Below are 18,593 nucleotides of genomic sequence, written 5' to 3' on the forward strand. Positions count from 1 at the left end.
CACTAAAGAGCATGATCAGGAATGGATCAACTAATTTTCTCCCACACATGTGCATCCAAAATGAGGACAAATAAATAGAGACAGTTCATTACACTGCTCCAAGGAAGACCAGGGTCTCAAAGTGCTTCTTTCTTTAGCCCTGATTTTTACCTCACTAATGTGAAAAGAAATCCTTACTTTGAACCCTACAAATCTACACAGACTTTGGTGTATTTAGAACAGAGTTCTGAGCAATGCTTCCCCAAGTGTGTTGCATAGGACAATGGTGGTACAAAGTACTGATAGGATTTTTTCAAAAACACGTATATGTATATACACACACACCAATCTATCAGGATTCCATGATTAAATAAGGTTGCTAGACATTGGGTTAAACAGAGTTTATCAGATTTTTTTAATTATGGGATTTCTCAGGGACCTAATGTTACTATGACTCTCTAAGAGCATGCATAGTGGGCGTCTCTCAGACATATTTATCTATGGACTCTCCATTTCACAAACTATCTTTCTTATGCCAGTGTTTCACAAAACACTCTGGGAAACTTCTTTAGAATACAATATATTTTATATCTGTAGCCTGTATTCCTTTTCTGAATTCTGAACAGGATCTCTCCTTCTGTTTTGCATTTTTAATAAATTCAGTAATTTGCACTTCTACAGTTGAAGGAATCCATCTATTTATATCAAGTACATTTTCTATTCTTGAAATTGACCATTACAAATTTTTGGTTAATTGTTTTAAAATAACTTAATGATTTCTTGACCTAAAAACATCAGTTGTGTTAACTCATAAATTAAATAGCAAATTAAAATATCCCAGAATCAAACTTCTATATAAGTCCATGAGTTTGCCTACACACTTATCTCCAACCAAATGGCATGAAGTTGAATTTATGATTGTCACATGAACTCTGGTGAGTAGATGCCAGTATATCTTCAAGAAACCACAAAAATCAACACTGATAACCTGTACATTGTCTTATAGTAAAACCATATTAATAAATAAAATAAAAGCATGTTTATTATAAAAATCATATTAATCTGGAACCAAGAAAGCTCTAAAGTTTAAGGATACCATTTTTCTTTAAAGTGCATTATTCCTAAAGCATGCTAATATTAAAAAAAAAAAAAAAAAAAAAAAGTAAATAGTCTTCAGTCTCCAAAGGACTAAACAGACTCTTAAATGTTAGGAAGTTATTGCTTATAACACTTCATTCCTCACAAAACCTTGAGACTTAAATTTGGACTTGAGACATTATGCTGTCTTAAATGTAATCATATTATGTATATTAAGTTGAACTAAAGCAAAAAAAAAAAAGTTTTTTAAATGCAGTAAGATTTGACAACCTCCATCTATCAAACTCTGTGAATCTAAGCTTGTGGGAAAATTCCAAGGAACTTGAGTGCAAAACTGCATATAAGCATATCGGTCACATTGACTTCTCTTTGTTTCTGAAGGGGAAAAAAACCTACTATATTCAAAAGAGTAAACCTAAACTCATAAAATCAATTGATAAAGTTGGTATCAGCATCCCATCATGATGAAAAGCTGCTATATTAAACAAAATAAAAGGTATTGCCTAAAATTACCAGTTTGATAAAAGGTTCCCTAAGCTGCTCCAGTATTTTGTACTACAAATCAGCAAATTCAGCACCTCTTTTACATAAAACTTGTTTCCAAGTGTTTCAGGGCCTCAAACTAGGGTCCAGCTTCAGGTTTCTAACATTAAACCCTTAATACGACATGAAAAATTCCCCTGGGCACATCAGGAGTAATCAAATTTCATGTAAATTATTAAATTACAGACATTCAATTATGTTTTCCCAATCGCTGTTTAGAAATTCTAAAGGCCCTTAGAAAACATCCTTAAGCCAAAGGCGAAGTTGGCAAGTGAAACCGTTTACCTGCGAAAGCAAAACAAAGAGGGGTCCTCACAATCCCACGAGACACGTTGCAAAGTGGCACGCGATGTACCCCATCCCTATTGTGAGGCACAAATTCTTTGTAACACTGGGAGACACCACAGAACAAAAATACTATTAGAGATGCTTCAAAAGGAACATTTTTGGCTGCGCTACGGACTTTTGACATTATTTATTAGGTTCAAAAATGCTTCACAAAAGCCTAACAATGGTTCTGTGGAAACCAGTACATCTGAGGCCCTTTCTGTTGTTCTGAGCAGGCATTGATTTGAAGATGGGCAGCACTCGCCGAACAATTCCCTCGCAGCGGTCAATGTAAGTGAGCATTCACCACCGGCCTAGAAAGGGCCTGTGAACAAACCGTATGGAAACGCCGGGTTGGGCGGGGGGATGCTGAGGAGCAAACCTTTATTAACCTCTTGGAGGGGAAATGGGTGGAAGCACCGGTCAGCAGAGGAAGGGGCGCTCCTGCCAGATTGCCATGGAGGGACGTGTCCGCCTGAGACCTCCTGTCCAGCGGGGGATGAGGATGCTTGGGGAGCATCTCCGGCGCCATGGCAACCGCGCCTCTTCCGAGGGGATTTCCGGACGCGCCCAGGAGTCTGCTTTGGATGTCGGGGTGTGCCTGAGAGCCTGCTGGGGCTGCCATCCTCTCCTCCGGCTCCAGCTCTGCGTTACTCGGGCCGGCGTTCTGCAGGGCGCAGGGGGTCTGGCTCCTCCTGCAGAGGCCGATGGCAGTGAAAGGTCTGGCGGCGGAACCTGGAAGCCAAAGCAGGCAAGCAGGACAGAGATGAGGCTCAAGTGTGCGGGACCACACCGCGCCCCCGCGACAACTGGACATCTGAGAAATCTGAGAACTTTGTAATGTGCTCAGAGGGGAAAGATAGATAGATAAATAAATAAATAAATAAATAAATAAATAAATCCCTGACACGATCCTCACCTGCCTCCCCATATTTCTCCAAGAAAACAAAAATGCTATCTATTCCCTTCCTGTTCTTTGATACCACCTCCCCAACGCCTCAGTATATATATAGCTTTTGCATAATCCTCAGAAAACTTTCTATTTCAAGGAAAACTGTTCAAAACCCCCAAAGAGAGAGACACAAAAGAATCAGTGGCTAAAATAGGACTCGAACTTCTAAATGAGGGGAAAGTTTGTGAATGGAAAATTGTCAAGTGGAGTTATTAATGGATATGTGAAAGCAAATGTGTCTACAGTCCCTGTAGACTGTCAACTGATGATTTTTTTAAAAAACAAGAGGCTGTTACTTCATTAGTTTTATTGAAAACTTCAAACCAGCTGAAGATTAAAACAAACAGTAAATTAACCTAAGACTGGGTCTACATAACACACACATATCCACTAATACTAATAAGTTTGATTTTTTTCTTTCTTTGCCCAACGAAATAATTTTTCCATACAAAAGATGTGGTTTTCTTATAACATAGCCAAGACTGCTATATGTGTGTGTGTGAATATATATATATTCACATATACATATTTATCTACATTTTCATATATATATAAACTTCCATATTATATAATATATTGCATATATAAACTTCAAGATTTATATATAAATGCATATATAAATCATGAAGCTTTTACCTGAGAAATTCTGCCCATTGACCTACACAAATTAAAGTCTAATTCTTCAGTAGTGACTTAAGATAATTTATGTGCTTTAAATCACTTTCTAGAAGCTTTCAAAAGGTTTTTAATAGCATATAGATGTCTAGAATATTTGGAACAACTCAGATCATTCCGAAATTCAAAAATTACGTAAAAGAATTAAAATGAATAGTACCTTCCTAACAGTGGTTGTCAAACAGTCAGTCTATCTTTATGTAATTCAGTTTAGTTCATCACACACTGTTCTATGCCTAGTATGTACTGAGTACCTCTCTCTGCACATGCCACATGTGCAAGTCAAACAGTGAAAATTTTTTTGTGAATCTGAATTTTCCAATGCAGGAATCACTTCCTGAAATAAAGGTAGAATGGCATTTTAATATCTCCAAGTAAATGAAAACTTTCAAGCATGTTGCTTTGTGAATACACTAGGTGCTTAATAGCTGTTGATTTGGATTTCTGGCCCTGTCAGATGGACCATTCACTGCCAACAATATTCAGTGCAAGAAGAATCCACTAGAGAACACTGATGTAGCTTTGGAGTTTGGAGCAACAGGGCAAGACCTAGACAGGATATGCTTTCCTATGTTTTGAGCCAAAAAAAAAAAAAAAAAATAGAAATGTCCTTCCCTGAAAGCAATTTAGTAATGATACAATTTGCAACAAACTATCTTAAAGGGACAGCGTGGTATAATGAAATAAAGCTCTGGGGTCAGGACTTCATAGATTCAAATATTGGCACATGACCTGGCCTAAGTCTCTTTGTCCTTACCCAAAAGATGGGAGTTATATTACCTACTTCACAGGGTTGCTAGTGAGATTAAGTTTGTTCATTCATTTAATAATATTTGAATGCCCAGTCTGTGCTCAGCAGTATTCTAGACCTTGGGGATACGAAGAGAACATGGCAGGCAATAAAAAGTAGGGAGGAGAAACAGACTAACAAGTAAGTGAACGAATAAATTTTAAGTGCCAGCTGGTAATAAATCCTATGATGAAAAATAAACTGAGACAGGAACTTGAGAAAGAGCTAAGTAGATGACATTTCAAGTCAAAGACTTCAAATGAGAAAGGAAACTAGCTAAGAATTGGAGGAAAGAACCTGACAAAATGTTGAGCATCAAGTACATGGCAAGTGCTCAGTGCTCAAGAGTCACTATAGTCATATTTAGAACCTGGATCTAGAAATACTCTGACCTGGATTTTGCACTAAACCATAGGAAAATAACAGTTTCTATCTCAGAGGAAGGTCATGTGGATCAAAACTGAAGATGTACATTCCAATTTCAACATATTGCCTTGTTCATAGTAAGAATTCAAAAGTGTTAGTCAACCAGCATCTTCTGTTTCTCATCACCAGGCCCAGCTCCCAGAAACAAAGGAATCTCTGACATAGCCTTTCTGGAAGAAGGTCTCCCAGCCCCCTGCTTGAGCACTTCTAGCCCATGCAGTACATTCTCTTCTAGTTCAAAGAAAGTTCTCCTTTGTATTGAGTCAAAATCTATCTCTTTTATCTTCTGGTAAATTCCAACAAACTGTACAAACATGTGGAGGGAACCTACCTCAAAAGGGCCCTATAAAGCAGGGCTGTCCAATCTTTTGGCTTCCCTGGGCCACACAGGAAGAAAAAGAGTGTCTTGTTTTGGGCCATAAATAAAATACACTAACACTGATGATAGCTAATGAGAAAAAAAAACTCACAAATAATCTCATGTTTTCAGAAAGTTTACGAATTTGTGTTGGGCCACATACAAAGCCATAGTCCATGAGTCGGACAAGCTTGCTATAAATGAAAAGAGTATGTAACATCAGTCTCATCCCTCTTCTACGTGACAGCTCTTGGAACATTTGGAGATACGTATTTTTTTTCCTTAGATTTTCTCTCCTCCAGTCTGAACATCAGCACCATTAAGTACCACGACCATCATCACCACCCCCATGAAGCCCTTACTATGTTCAGGAAATTTTATTTATATAAATCATTTAATTTGAAGTGATAATTGTCATTTTTTTAAAGATGAAAAAACTGGGCTGCAAAAACATTTATGGGACTTGATAATGGTTACAGAGCTGAGATGGTAGAGAGCTGATATTTGAGCACAGTTCTTTCTGGTTCCAAAACTTATCCCTTCTGGGCCACGTCCTTACTTTGAATCATTCCTCCTGTATCTTGTGCTATGAATTCACAACTTCCTTGTCTGTAAAATGGGGATAATGGTATGATCTGCCTGAATGATATATTAAGATTTCATAAAATAATATAAAATGCCCAGCACAGTGTCTGGCACATGGTGAAAGCTTAATAAGTGGGGCTGGAATTGTGATGATAATAGCTGTCATTGTCAGGTGCAATAACCGAATCATCAAATTACCTGTCATCGACTCACACCTGTTCTCTCCTCCAATCTAGTACTTGGCAACAAGCAGACTTTCATTGAGGACTGGCTACTGTAGTTCTTATGGTACCTTTTAGAATAGGACTGGCCATGAAATCAATATTTTTTCTGTTTATATTGAAGTTGAAAAACAAAATGTGACCAGTTGAAACAAGAAGAATCAGTAACCACAATGTGATACTTACCAGAATTTTTCTTGGGATTGCTCAAGGACTTGCCCTTAGGTCTTGTGTGTCTATTGATGTGGATGCCCTGAGCCTCCAGGTGAACAGGATTTACTGAGTGTGCCCAATTAGGCTTTTTTACCAGTTGTTCCAAAAGTGAACTGTTCCAAGCCTGCTTGGGTGCTCCTCTGACTCTCTCCTCAGTTTCTCCACTGGCAGTGAAAATCAATGGGGCCTCATCAGTGTCACCAGATGGTGCTGGAGAGGAACGGGCTTCTTCACAGCTTTTTTCATCCAAAGAAACTGTGCTTACAGAAGACCTGGGGACTATGTACTGGCAAGTACAAAGTAGTCTTTTACACGCCACTGAATTTTGAGTCCTTTCTGGAAACACTGTGAAAGGTAAACACATTCCTTTGAAAAATTCACCAAAAACACCTGCTAAATTAATGGCAGGAAGGATGGAGTCAGGTAATACGTAAACTTATGGTTGCTTGTTTTGTGTTTCTACTCTGAGTAAACAAAAATGACAGACTGGGGTAGCTGAGTAGGAGAAGAAGAGGAGGGGAGGGTCTGGAAAGGGAGGTAGAAGACTGGGGATGTCTGTGCTGAGTTCTGGTTATGTTGAAGGTACTGTGTGAGGGCCCAGACATGTGTGTCACTGAATCCTCACAAGAACCATATCTAGCAGGTAGTATTATTATCTCTCTTGCACGGGTCAGAAAGCTAGTTTTGAGGCTTATGGGTTGAATTGTGTTCATCCCCTCCCCTCCCTGCAAAAGAGTATATATTAAAGTCTTCAACCCCAGCACCTGTGCATGTGACCTTATTCGGAAATAGGGTCTTTGAAGACGTAACCAAATTAAGATGAAGTCATTCTGGATTAGGGTGAGCCATAATCTAATAAGACTGGAGTCCTTATAAGAAAAGGAAAATGAGACACACAAGAGAATGCCATGTGAAGGCAAAGACACAGAGGGAAGACCCAGGTGAAGATGGGGACAGATATTGGAGATATGCTGCTGTAAGCCAAGGAACACCTGGGCTACCAGGAGATGGAAGAAGTCACAAGGAAGATCCTACCCTAGGGGCTTCAGAAAAAGCACAGACCCATGAACACCTTGATTTCAGACTTGTAGCTTCCCAAACTGAGAGAATACATTTCTGTTGTTTTAAGTCACCAATTTTGTGGTAATTTATTACAGTGATCCTAAGAAACCAATAGAGGCTTACAGCAAGTAGCTTGCTAAAGGTCATACAAATAATTAGCCAAGTTGAAACTTGAATCCAGATCTGTCAACCCCATAGCCCAATATTGACTGCTCAAGCCACTCCTTTTGATGCACTGTCAGAAGGTAAAAAACAATCTCAATTGCTTGAAACTGCCTTAGAATATTGTAAAGAGCACAGAGAGAAAAGAGCTAAACCACCCACATTGATTCTTATCCAGCAGTTGATGTGGGTTCCTTTACCTAATTCATTTCCATTGGGAAACTGACAGTGTACTGTGTCAACTCGAACCATTCATGTCTACATTTCTAACTTCTCAGTGGAAAGTAAATAGGAGAAAAAGTTCCCAACTGTCAAAGATATTAATGAGCAGAGCTGGTGCAATGCTACATTTCCCTGCCACCGGTGATGGTGACCTGGAGGAGATGGAGATAAGACAGTTTAAAGATGTATCTTGAAGGGGTGGCCTGCCCCTCCGCACCTGTGGGCGTTTCTCGTTAGGTGGAACGAGAGACTTGAGAAAAGAAATGAGACACAGAGACAAAGTATAGAGAAAGAAAAAGTGGGCCCACTCCGGCACCGGTCTCTGAGTTCCCTCAGTATTTATTGATAATTATCTTTACCATCTTAAAGATAATGGAGTGGCAGGATAATAGGATCACTGAAGGGAGAAAATTAGCAGTAAGACATATGGATGAAGATCTCTGTGACATGAACAAGTTCAAAGGAAAATGCTGTGCCTTGAGATGCATATGCAAACATCTCCATAAACCTTTTAGCAGCATTGCTCCAGCAAGTCTCGCCAGCAAGTCCCACCTTATGCTGTAAGGAGGTTTTCTCCTATCTCAGTAAACAGAGCATACAATGGGGTCTCACACCGAGATGTTCCATTGCCCAGGGACGGGCAGGATTTTTAACCAGCAAGCTGCCTTCAGGCACTTGTTTAACAAAGACACATCCTGCACGGCCCAAAATCCATTAAACCTTGAGTCACCACAGCACACGTCTCTTGCAAGGACAAGGTTGGGGGTAGGGTCACAGATTAGCAGCATCTCAAATACAGAACAGAATGGAATCTCTTATGTCTACTTCTTTCTATATAGACACAGTAACAGGCTGATCTCTCTTTCTTTTCCCCACAGTATCTAAGAAGCAAATCTGGCTTCTTAGCCAATTTGGTAGTGGGTTGATTATGGGAGGAAGAGGCACACAGAAAAAGGGAAGAATAATTCCCTAGATTTACAACTAGATGAATGGTAGAGGGGCATGCATGTGTGCGCACGTGTGTGTGTAGGTGTGTGCTTGTGTGTGCATGCAAATGTAGGATTGAGATTTGAGTGCTGAGATCTCTTTTGGGGAGAGGGGTGCTGTGAAAGGGATGAAAAGATACAAGATTCATTTGCCTTTTCCTTATTACCCAAGCCAATTCTTTTTGAGATTCTTGCTTCCGTGTAAATCAAAACGAATTATGTTTCGTTTCTAAGTTAAGATATTCTTCACAGTGCTGTGAGTGCAAGCTCTGAAGCTTGGTGAGCTGGATTTGAATCCTGATTCTATGAAATACTAGCTGTGTAGCCTAGAAAAAATTCTCTAGGTTTACTCTGCCTCAGTTTCTCATTCGTAAAATAGGAATAATCATATCTACCTCTAAGAATATTATAACTATTAATAGTAGATTAGATAATGCACATAAAGTACTTAGGGTAGTAGTTGGCATTTAGAAAACACTTAACAAATATTGAACATTATATAGTATACTAGAGTTTACATTGAAAAAAATGCTTAATTATAACAATACATAAAATTATACAATTTTGATTTTTAAGAGGCAAAGAATAAAAACTGGAAGAAAATCAAATTAACAGTTGTTTCTCAGAGGTATAATTCAAACTCTGGGTAGCTTCTATGTAATATTCAAATTTCATGCACTGAATACGTTTTACTCTTATAATTCAGAAATCATCTTTACTTAGACAGTGCAGATAAACTTTAGAGAGTCAGTGTAGTTTAGCATTCCTTACCTTTATTTAATCAGATGACCTGTCGCCTAACAGTAACATGGAATGAGATCATTCATGGAGGAAGCAGGATGAGGAAGGATAAGTGTTTAGAGCTTTGGGATCTGATTGGGTGAGGTGTTGAGCAGACTTGTCTGGACAAATAAAGGGCAATTTGCAGGAAGGCATTGGGCCTGAGGTAGCATGAGCAAATGACCTAGCTTGCTATGATATAAATTGTGTCCCTTAAAAGATACGTTACGGTCCTAACCTCCTGTAACCTGTAACCTATAACCTTATTTGGAAATCAGGTCTTTGCAAAGATAATTAAGCAAAAATGGTGGTCCTTAATCCAATATGACTGGTGTCCTAATAAGAAAAGAAAACAAAGACACAGCCATGCAGGAAGAATCTCATGTGATGAGGAAGGCAGAGATTGGAGGAGTGTACCTACAAGCCAAGGAGCCCCAAGTATCACTAACAACTACCAACAGCTAGGAAAGAGGCACTGAACGGCTTTCTCCTTCAGAATCTCCAGAAAGAGAAAACCCTGCTGATACCTAAGTTTGGACTTCTGGTCTCCAGAATTGTGAAAAAATAAATTTATGTTGTTTTAAGCCAGGTGGCTTGTGATGCTTTGTTATAGCAGCCCTAGAAAACTATTACACCTACAATAGCTCCAATTTACACATGTTGTCCCAGAGTACAGTTGACCCTTGAATTGAACAGGTCCACTTATATAGGAATTTTCTTCTGCCTCTGCTGCCCCTGAGGCAGCAAGACCAACCCCTCCTCTTCTTCCTCCTCCTCAGCCTACTCAACGTGCAAAGTTGAAGACCCTTATGATGATCCACTTCTGCTTAATGAATAGTAAATATATTTTTTACGATTTTCTTAAAAACATTTTCTTTTCTCTAGCTTACTTTATTGTATTATAAGTATATAATACATATAACATACAAAATATATGTTAATCGATTATTTATGTTATCAATAAGCTTGCAGTCAACAGAAGACTACTAGTAGCTAAGTTTTGGGGGAGTCAAAAATTGTATGCAGATTTTCAACTGTATGAGGAGTCAGCACCTATCCCCTGCCTTGTTCAGGGGTTAACCGTAATTATTAATACCAGCCCTTTTCACTAAAAAAAAAGCAAAAAAAAAAAGTGCCCAGATTTGGGGGATAGAAAAGAGGGAAAACCAGGAATTGGTAGGTGTGAAATGGGAGCAGGATAAGTTGATAGTTCTTGAGTTCTACCAAGTAGAAGCAACGGTGCTGGAGTGTAACAACTTGTAGCAAGACATATATTCCCAGCATTCAAGGCACAGTCAAATGGCAAGGAGGGTGTTGGCCATGCCAGCCCTCCTGAGTCACAGTTTTGTCTGAGAGGGGAGACCAAAGCAAATGCCTTCAGTGGCCAGGCGGATGACAGAAATGAAAGAAGGGTCCAAGTGGGGATACCCTGGGGTGATATGTTCCAGTATAAGGGGCCAGAGACCTTCAGATCCTATCTTTTATTGCCATGAGAGAATGTGGGTCCACCGTAGACAGTTGATACAGTTTGTATATTTGTACCCCACCCAAATCTCATGCTGAATTGCAATTCAGTGTTGGAGGTAGGCCCTGGTGGGAGGTGATTGGACAATGGGGACAGATTTCTCATGAATGGTGTAGCACCATCACTCTGGTGCTGTTCTTCTGACAGTGAGTGAGTTATCCTGAGACCTGGTCATTTAAAAGTGTGTGGCCCCTCCTCCCCTCCTCTCCTACTCTCTCTCTCTGTCTCTCTCTCTCTCTCTCTCTCATTTGCTCCTACTTTTGCCATGGGACTTGCCTATTTCCCCTTCTCAGGAGCCAATTAAATCTCTTTTCTTTGTAAATGACCCAGTCTTAGGTATTTCTTTACAGCAATGCAAAATAGTCTTTCTAGATTTTTAGGAAAAGCAGAAATACATATTTTTATGCATGTGAAAACCTCTGAGTTTTAAATGTTGGTAACATTTTGGATTTTTTTAATGTAGTGTGAGATACACAAAACACAACTGTTCTTGGAATCATCAGAGGCCACCAATTTGTGTCTTTGGCCTATGCCAGCCTTGTAAAGGCCACACTATCAATTACCTCCTTTCATGGAATCTTCACTCCAGAACATGATTTTATAAATATTCAGCTTTGAACAGTGGGAATGCATTTGCAAACCCTGTGCGCAAGCAGATTTTAGAACTCTAGAAATCTGGTCTACCTCCAAAACGTTAGGCTTTTCATTTCCATTTTAATTGGTTGCCTCATTTCATCTTAAAAAATGTCTACCAGAATTTGAAATGGTAGACAAATTTAGCAGGCTTTCCCAAATGCAGAGAAACATTTAGAATTTTTCAAAACAGTAGCACTGGATCTCTTGATCTTAAAGGAAAACAAATAACACTAGAACCAATAATAGCATTCTATCTGCCCTTGTTCTGCTGTTCAAATACCACGAACAAGATGGAAGGCCTGAGGTACTTTATACACTTTCACATTCCAGGAGTTATGGGTTGAAAGAGACCTTAAAAGTCATCTGAGGCTGAGCCCCCACCAACTTCAATATCCACCTCTGTTTATATACCTCCAGGGAACTGGATCTTATGACCTGTGCATTAAAGAGTTCACTGCTTCTCAGAAGAGAAAGTAACTTTGTATTTGCAATATTAACAGGCATTATGTGTGTGTGCATGTGCGTGTGTGTGTGTGTGTCTGTGTGTCTGTGTGTGTGTGTGTATTCCTTATACTTAAGTATAGGGAATAATTATTAAAGCCACCAGGTATGATGTTGGGACAGGTAATGACTGCGCTTATTTATTTAGTTATTCAATCAATATTTATAGCTTCTACCATATGCTAGGTACTACCCCGATGATTACCCAGGCCAATAGAAGTGATCACTTTAAGACTAAGTTGATCAGCTGATTTATTGCAAAATGAACTTCAGCAAACCAGAACCTTCTAGTCTCTCAGACCCCTGAATGAATTTTGGATTGCCTCTATGATACAACTACAACTACCAGGTTGCCTAAGTGGCTAGAGCAACCAGTTGTTTTGGCATTAAACAACCAGAAACAGAGACTGTTGGAAATGGAAAGTCCTTTTGCAATCTCCAATGGCTTTCATTAATAGTATTATTTATAATTTTTCAAATTTACCATTCTAGATAGTGACAGAACTTGAGCCAAAATCCATAGCCCATGACTTAAAGTCCAGTGCTTTTTGTTACGTGACACATCTCTTGCATCGAATACAGTATTTCTCAATCCTGGCTGCACATCAGACAATACCTGACATGCTTTTAAAAATATAAACACGTGCTCCCATCCTTGACCAATCACTGAGAGTGGGACCCTAGTATCTGTTCATGCTGTCTTTCAGTGATGAAAACGTATAATCAGGGCAGGGAGCTACTGATCTCAGTCACTCATCAGAGATTTCAGCAGCTGTTATCATTTTTGTTCAGTCAAACAATCATGAATACACTAGAGCTATAAAATTGGTAAAGTCTTTCTCCTCAGGTATCTTTCTACAGATGGTCCTCATTTCAGAAACCAGCATTATTTGCTCCTTTACAACTTGCATGTTTCTTTACATTTTATTTTCATACCAGTAACTCCACTTGAGCCTCACAAAAACTCTCTGGCTTACTCATGTTACTGAGAAGGAAACAGATTCAAAGAGAGGAAGTGTCTTGTTACACCCTCTTCTTAGGCAGTGAAGAAGCTGAATTTAGGATCCAGGTCTTAAAATATGGGGATAGTTTTGTTTTCTACTACACAATCAATGCCAGTAGTGCCAGAGGATATGCGTGACTCCCATGAACTGGGCTTCATGAAGTGAGGTGGATGCAAGTGGTCACGGTGCTAACAGCTAACAAACGCTGGGCACTGACCATTGGCCAGGCCCTGCTCTATTGTCCATGCCTTGGCCCACAGAAAATGTTATGAGCATTATTTCTAACATACAGAAGAAGAAATGATATCTTTAAAAGGTCTAGTACTCTCTACATTGCCCAAAGTTCCAATGAATAAAATGAGAAGGATCAGAGTTTAAACTATCCGCCTCTCGAGGTCCAACATTCTTAAGCGTGTCCTCCAGCTTCCTCAGGCTACTGACACAAGGGCACGACTTTTTCCAACTACTGATACACTTGGGTTTTTTTTTTTTTTTTTGGTGTTTTGGTTGTTAAAAACTTCTTCCGAATATTCAAGTTTTGCCAGTTCTTTTAATATGTAAGCATCTCTGTGTCTTATTTTGCAGCACAGGACTTCCATCTGTTGCCAATTTTATTTGAAGTAATATTGTGGCAGATGATTTCAAGGTACAATAAAATAAAGAATGTATTTTACAGAAACAATGTCTCATTCCCTTTGAGCTGCAAAGCAGTTCAGGATAAATCATGACAAATGCTGATGTATTCATTTTCAGTTTTGATTCAATAGAAAAAGACAAGTATGATAACTCCTGTTCTTTCAGCCCCTCTGAGATACTAGCGAGGTAATCACTTCACACCCACTTCTTGTAGCCATCCCTTAAAAAATAACTTCTATGTGTTCATTTTTCCACTCTGTCTTTTCCTCTCTCTCATGCTTGTAACTCTAGCATATTCATGTTATGAAAAAACTAGAGGCAATTGTCCTAAAAGGAGAAATGAAACAGAGACAATTAATTCCCCAAAGCTCATTTTGCCTTTCTCTCTAGGTACAAATAAGAGTTTGAAGCTAATTGATTTCATCTCCAGCATATCTAAAGTTCAACATAAACCTCAAATAGGTTTTCTATTAATGCTAACACTCCAGTGTTAGGCTTTAGAAAGTATTCTTAGACCACATAATGGGGTTTAATGAAGGCTGCCATCTCCTACTCAGCTTTTCAGCTAACTGGGGAGTGAAAGTCATTTTTAAGTTTATAGGACTGAAGCGAAGGAAGAGTCTGAGATACACCACACCCAAGAGGTGGCAGAGGTTGGAGGCCAAGAGCACGAGCACTGGACCCAGACTGCTCAAGTCAAATCTATGCTTTTCCCCTTCCCGGCTATGTTACCTAGGCCCAGCTAATTAAGTGTTCTCTGCCTCAGTTTTCCCATTCATAAAATAAAAATAATGATAATGTCTATCACACATGATTGGTATACAGATTAAATGAATTAAACTTAACAAGAGTTTGGAGCAGTACCTGGCACATAGGACGTACTCAGCAAGTCTTAGCTGTTATTATCGTTGTTGTTGTTGCTGAAACTATTCCTTCCTCTCTCCCTTTGTAGCTCCTGAATGACCTCTTTCAGTAGCAAGGACTCAAGTAGAAAATTATATCGTTTTCATCCGTGCAGGATTTGCCTCACCTTACACATATCTTCATTCAAAAATATTGATTGAATGCCTACTATGTGCCTTGTCCTGTACTTGACCCTGGAGATATGACAGAATAAGGCAAATGTATGCCCTCATGGGGCTTGCAATCTATAAGGGAAGGTGGCAAAAGCAGGCCACAATTACATGGTTATAAATAGTAGTGAGGGATATTAATGAAAAACAAGGTACTGAGACAGAGAAATATGAGTGGAGATCAGTGAAGATGATATTTAATCTGAGACTAGCCTGAAGGCTGAAAAGGGTTTAGTCACTTCAGGAGTGGAAAAAAGGAGTATCCCAGCCTGACAAAGACAGATGTGTTTTTAGAACTGAGAACAGTCCCAATGGATGGAGGGGAAGGGCAGGAGAGGTGTTGGGATATTGCACAACATGCGATAGAAAGCAACCAAGGGTTTTGAGAGCAGAAGCAGGTTAGAAGGCAGTCGGCAGTTGCCCAGTAAAAGGTGATGGCAACTTTGATGTGCCTGGTAGTTTTGTGTGGTGAATCTAAATAGTCAAACCAGGATCTGTTTACCTAGAGCAGAAGCCTCTGGAACCGTAAACTGGTAGGAATATTTAAAAGGTAAATTTGACGAGCTGTAGGAGGCTAGTTATGAGGTAGCTTGAGAAGAAAACCTGGGGAGCAGGTTTAGAGAGAACCTATATTTTAGTGAATTTTGCCTCAAGGAACTCCACCAGTTTCCCACGGTGAAAGTCTGAAAAAGATTCCTTCATGGATTTGACAGGAGGAAGAGAAGAGTAATCATTGTGAAACATGGCCAGGGAATTCTTCGTAACAAAAGTATATCAGGGCCTTGTCCCAGCTGAGGGAAGAGAATCTTTCCCACTCCAGCCCCCTTTAGGCTTCTTGTCTTACTTACCTAAGAGGGAGAAAAAAATGCTAAGAAGCACTTGTGAAGGTCACAGGCACACTTACTAAAAGACTGAGATTTAATCACAAGATTATAGAATCTTTCCCCTCAATCCATACCTTATCATCACACTCACAGGGATTCAGAATAACAGTGGATTACAACTAAATATGTTGCAAGATGCAACCTTTCTGTGTGAAAGGGTAGTTAGGGAATCTCAAAGTCCAGAAAATAGGAAAAAGAAAGAACACTGGACAAATTTGAAGCCTCTGGCCCCTACAGCTACAACAAACATTAAACACAACCCGACATCTAGCCAGATTAACATAAAACCTCATACTAAAGATTTGTTTATCCCAGTGTCTATTACCTGATACATCACGCTTGGTTTTCAATAAAAATTATGAGGCATACCAAAAGGCACAAAAAGATACAGGCTACAGCGACAAAGCAAGCATAAGAACCAAATTCAGATATGACACGGATGTTGGAATTTTCAAATAAAGAATTTAAAATAACTACAATTAATATGGGCTCTAATAGAACAAGTAGACAACATAAAAGAACAGATGGCAAGGTAAACAGAATGATGAAAACTCAGAATCAAAAAGAAATGCTATAAATAAAAAACACTGTAACAGAAATAAAAAATGCCTTCGATGGGTTCATCTGTAGATTAGACATGGCCAAAGAATCAGTGAACTTGAAGATAGGTCAATACAAACTTCCCAAACTAAAATGGAAAGAGAAAAAAAAAAACAAAAACAGAACATACAAGAACTGTGGGACAATTTTCGAAGGTGCAGCATATACATAATTGGAATACATGAAGGAGAAACAGAGGAAGAGAATGGAACAGAAAAAAATATATAAAGTAATTATGGCTAAGAACTTCCTAAAATTAATGACAGGCACAAAACAGTAGATCCAGACATCTTAGAGGACATTTAGAAAATTTACAGGAGACATACACCTTATAAAGAACAAGGATAACAGTTACAGTGAGAGATCTACTGAACCACATGGTGACTACAGTTAATAACATCGTATTGTGTTTTGAACATCACTAAGAGGGTAAATTCTAAGTGGCTTCACCACAAAAAATGATAAGTATGTAAAATAATACATAAGTTAATTAACTTGATTGGGCCATTCCACAGGTATATATATTTCAAAACATCACATTTCACACTACATATACACACACACACACAGACAAAATGTTTTTATAAATATACACACACATGCACTGATACAGTATATATATACACATACACACACAGTACTGATACAGTATATACATATATATACACATATAGTACTGTGTGTGTATATATGTATACTGATACCAATATATATATTGATATAAATAGCATATATACACATACACTATTTTTATTTGTCAATTTAAAATTTAATTAAAAACAGATTACAGTAGACTTCTCATCAGAAATCATGAAAGCAAGAAAATAGTGGAATCAAATATTTAAACTATTGAAAAACAGAAAACATCAACCCAGATTTCTATATCCAGTAAAATTATCCTTCAACACTAAAAGAAAAACTAAGACTGTTTTAGATACACACAAAAATGAGAAATTCATTGCCAGCCTACTTGCCCACAGAAGAGCATAAAAGAAGTTTTTCGGGAAAAGGGAAAATAACATAGATCATAAACTCATCTAAATAAAAAAGAAAGGACTTGGAGAAGGAATAAATAATATGAAATCTTTTTTGTCTCCTTCTTGATTGATCTAAAAGGTAACTGCTCCTCAAAGAGCTTACTGCCTTTTTCATTCCAAAAAAGCCCCCTGCGACCTCCATCATGTCTCCTTTTCCTGCTTAAGTTTTATTTGATTAACCATATACCATATGTGTAACTATTCACAAGTTTAATGTTCATTTCCCTCACTAGAATGTAAGCACAATGACGGTAAGTACCAGCTCTGAGCCATATCACAAGCACTTGGCACATAGTAAATTCTCAAAAACTTATACTGGAAAAAAAAAACAATGAATGAATGAATCCCTCATCTCTCCAGTGAATGCTCTTCAGTATTATAGTGTCACCCTTCTCCATGTTGCCACATCATCGCCGTCCTCTTCTGCAGAGTTCCCTGAGGGTAACCACTTCACTTCTCTTTCCTCAGAGATTGGTCCACATTGCTCAGTATATCACAGTCACTCGTTCTAGCTCTAGTCACCACAGTGGCTTGCCCCCATCAAAGGTGGCAAACAAGTTGTGTCTCAAACACCAGTCCCCTAAAATTGGTTGTGGCACCAATTTTTCAAGAAGCGTTCTAGGGCTGTGTCTTGGTTCATGGAGCAATTACTGATGTCTGCCATGGATGTGGGAAAGTAAAGTTGCTACAAGAGGAACAGGCATTTTTCATAGCTCAGGTACTCTGCTAAGTATAAATGTGCCTTTTTCTTCTTCTGAGAGAAGTATATTCTTTCTCCAAACATCACTCAACCACCCCCTCTCTCCTAGTAAAGGGACACATGGGTCAGCCTCTCATCGTGCAACAGAAGATGACTGCAGAGTATTCAGATGTAGTTCATCCTCCTCCCACGATATCACCTCTTCCCTATGACATCATCAGCCTTATTCAGTTGCATGTAAATCACAGAAAATCTCCAGCCTAGGGACATAGATTTATATTGGAATGTTTTATTTTTAAATGTCTGGGCTAGACTACAAACTGTTTCAAACATGAGATATAATTTTAAAAACACTGATCTGAGAGCCAGAGCATTTGGTTCTCGTTGATACATTGATTCATTGAATGAATGTCTCTAGGCCTTGGTTTCCCCATCTACAGAAAAATAAAAATGATTTCCAAAGTCTTCTCCAATTTTAATAAGCCTATGAGTTTCTGAGTTTTTTTTTTTAACTACACTGAGCATTTTTGTCTTTAATGAACTTCATTTATTTATTTTTTGAAACACTATGTTACCACATGAAATTGTTATTTTGTAGGTCAAAAATGGTCAAATATA

The 18,593-nt window shown here is 38.7% G+C and overlaps 1 protein-coding gene across 1 annotated transcript in view; it reads right to left on the bottom strand.

Moving 5' to 3' along the window:
- Positions 1 to 2,063: 2,063 nt before the first annotated feature.
- Positions 2,064 to 18,593, bottom strand: part of C10H12orf42 (chromosome 10 C12orf42 homolog) — a 185,942-nt gene continuing 169,412 nt past the window's right edge. Inside the window, exons 5-6 of the mRNA XM_026454604.2 lie at positions 6,141 to 6,512; positions 2,064 to 2,682 (exon numbers count right to left, since the gene is read on the bottom strand). Coding sequence (XP_026310389.1) covers positions 2,234 to 2,682; positions 6,141 to 6,512 — 821 coding nt within the window. The 3' untranslated portion in view covers positions 2,064 to 2,233. The remainder of the gene's footprint in view (positions 2,683 to 6,140; positions 6,513 to 18,593) is intronic.

The sequence above is a fragment of the Piliocolobus tephrosceles genome, chromosome 10 (genome assembly GCF_002776525.5).
Source record: "Piliocolobus tephrosceles isolate RC106 chromosome 10, ASM277652v3, whole genome shotgun sequence".
Lineage (NCBI taxonomy): Eukaryota > Metazoa > Chordata > Mammalia > Primates > Cercopithecidae > Piliocolobus > Piliocolobus tephrosceles.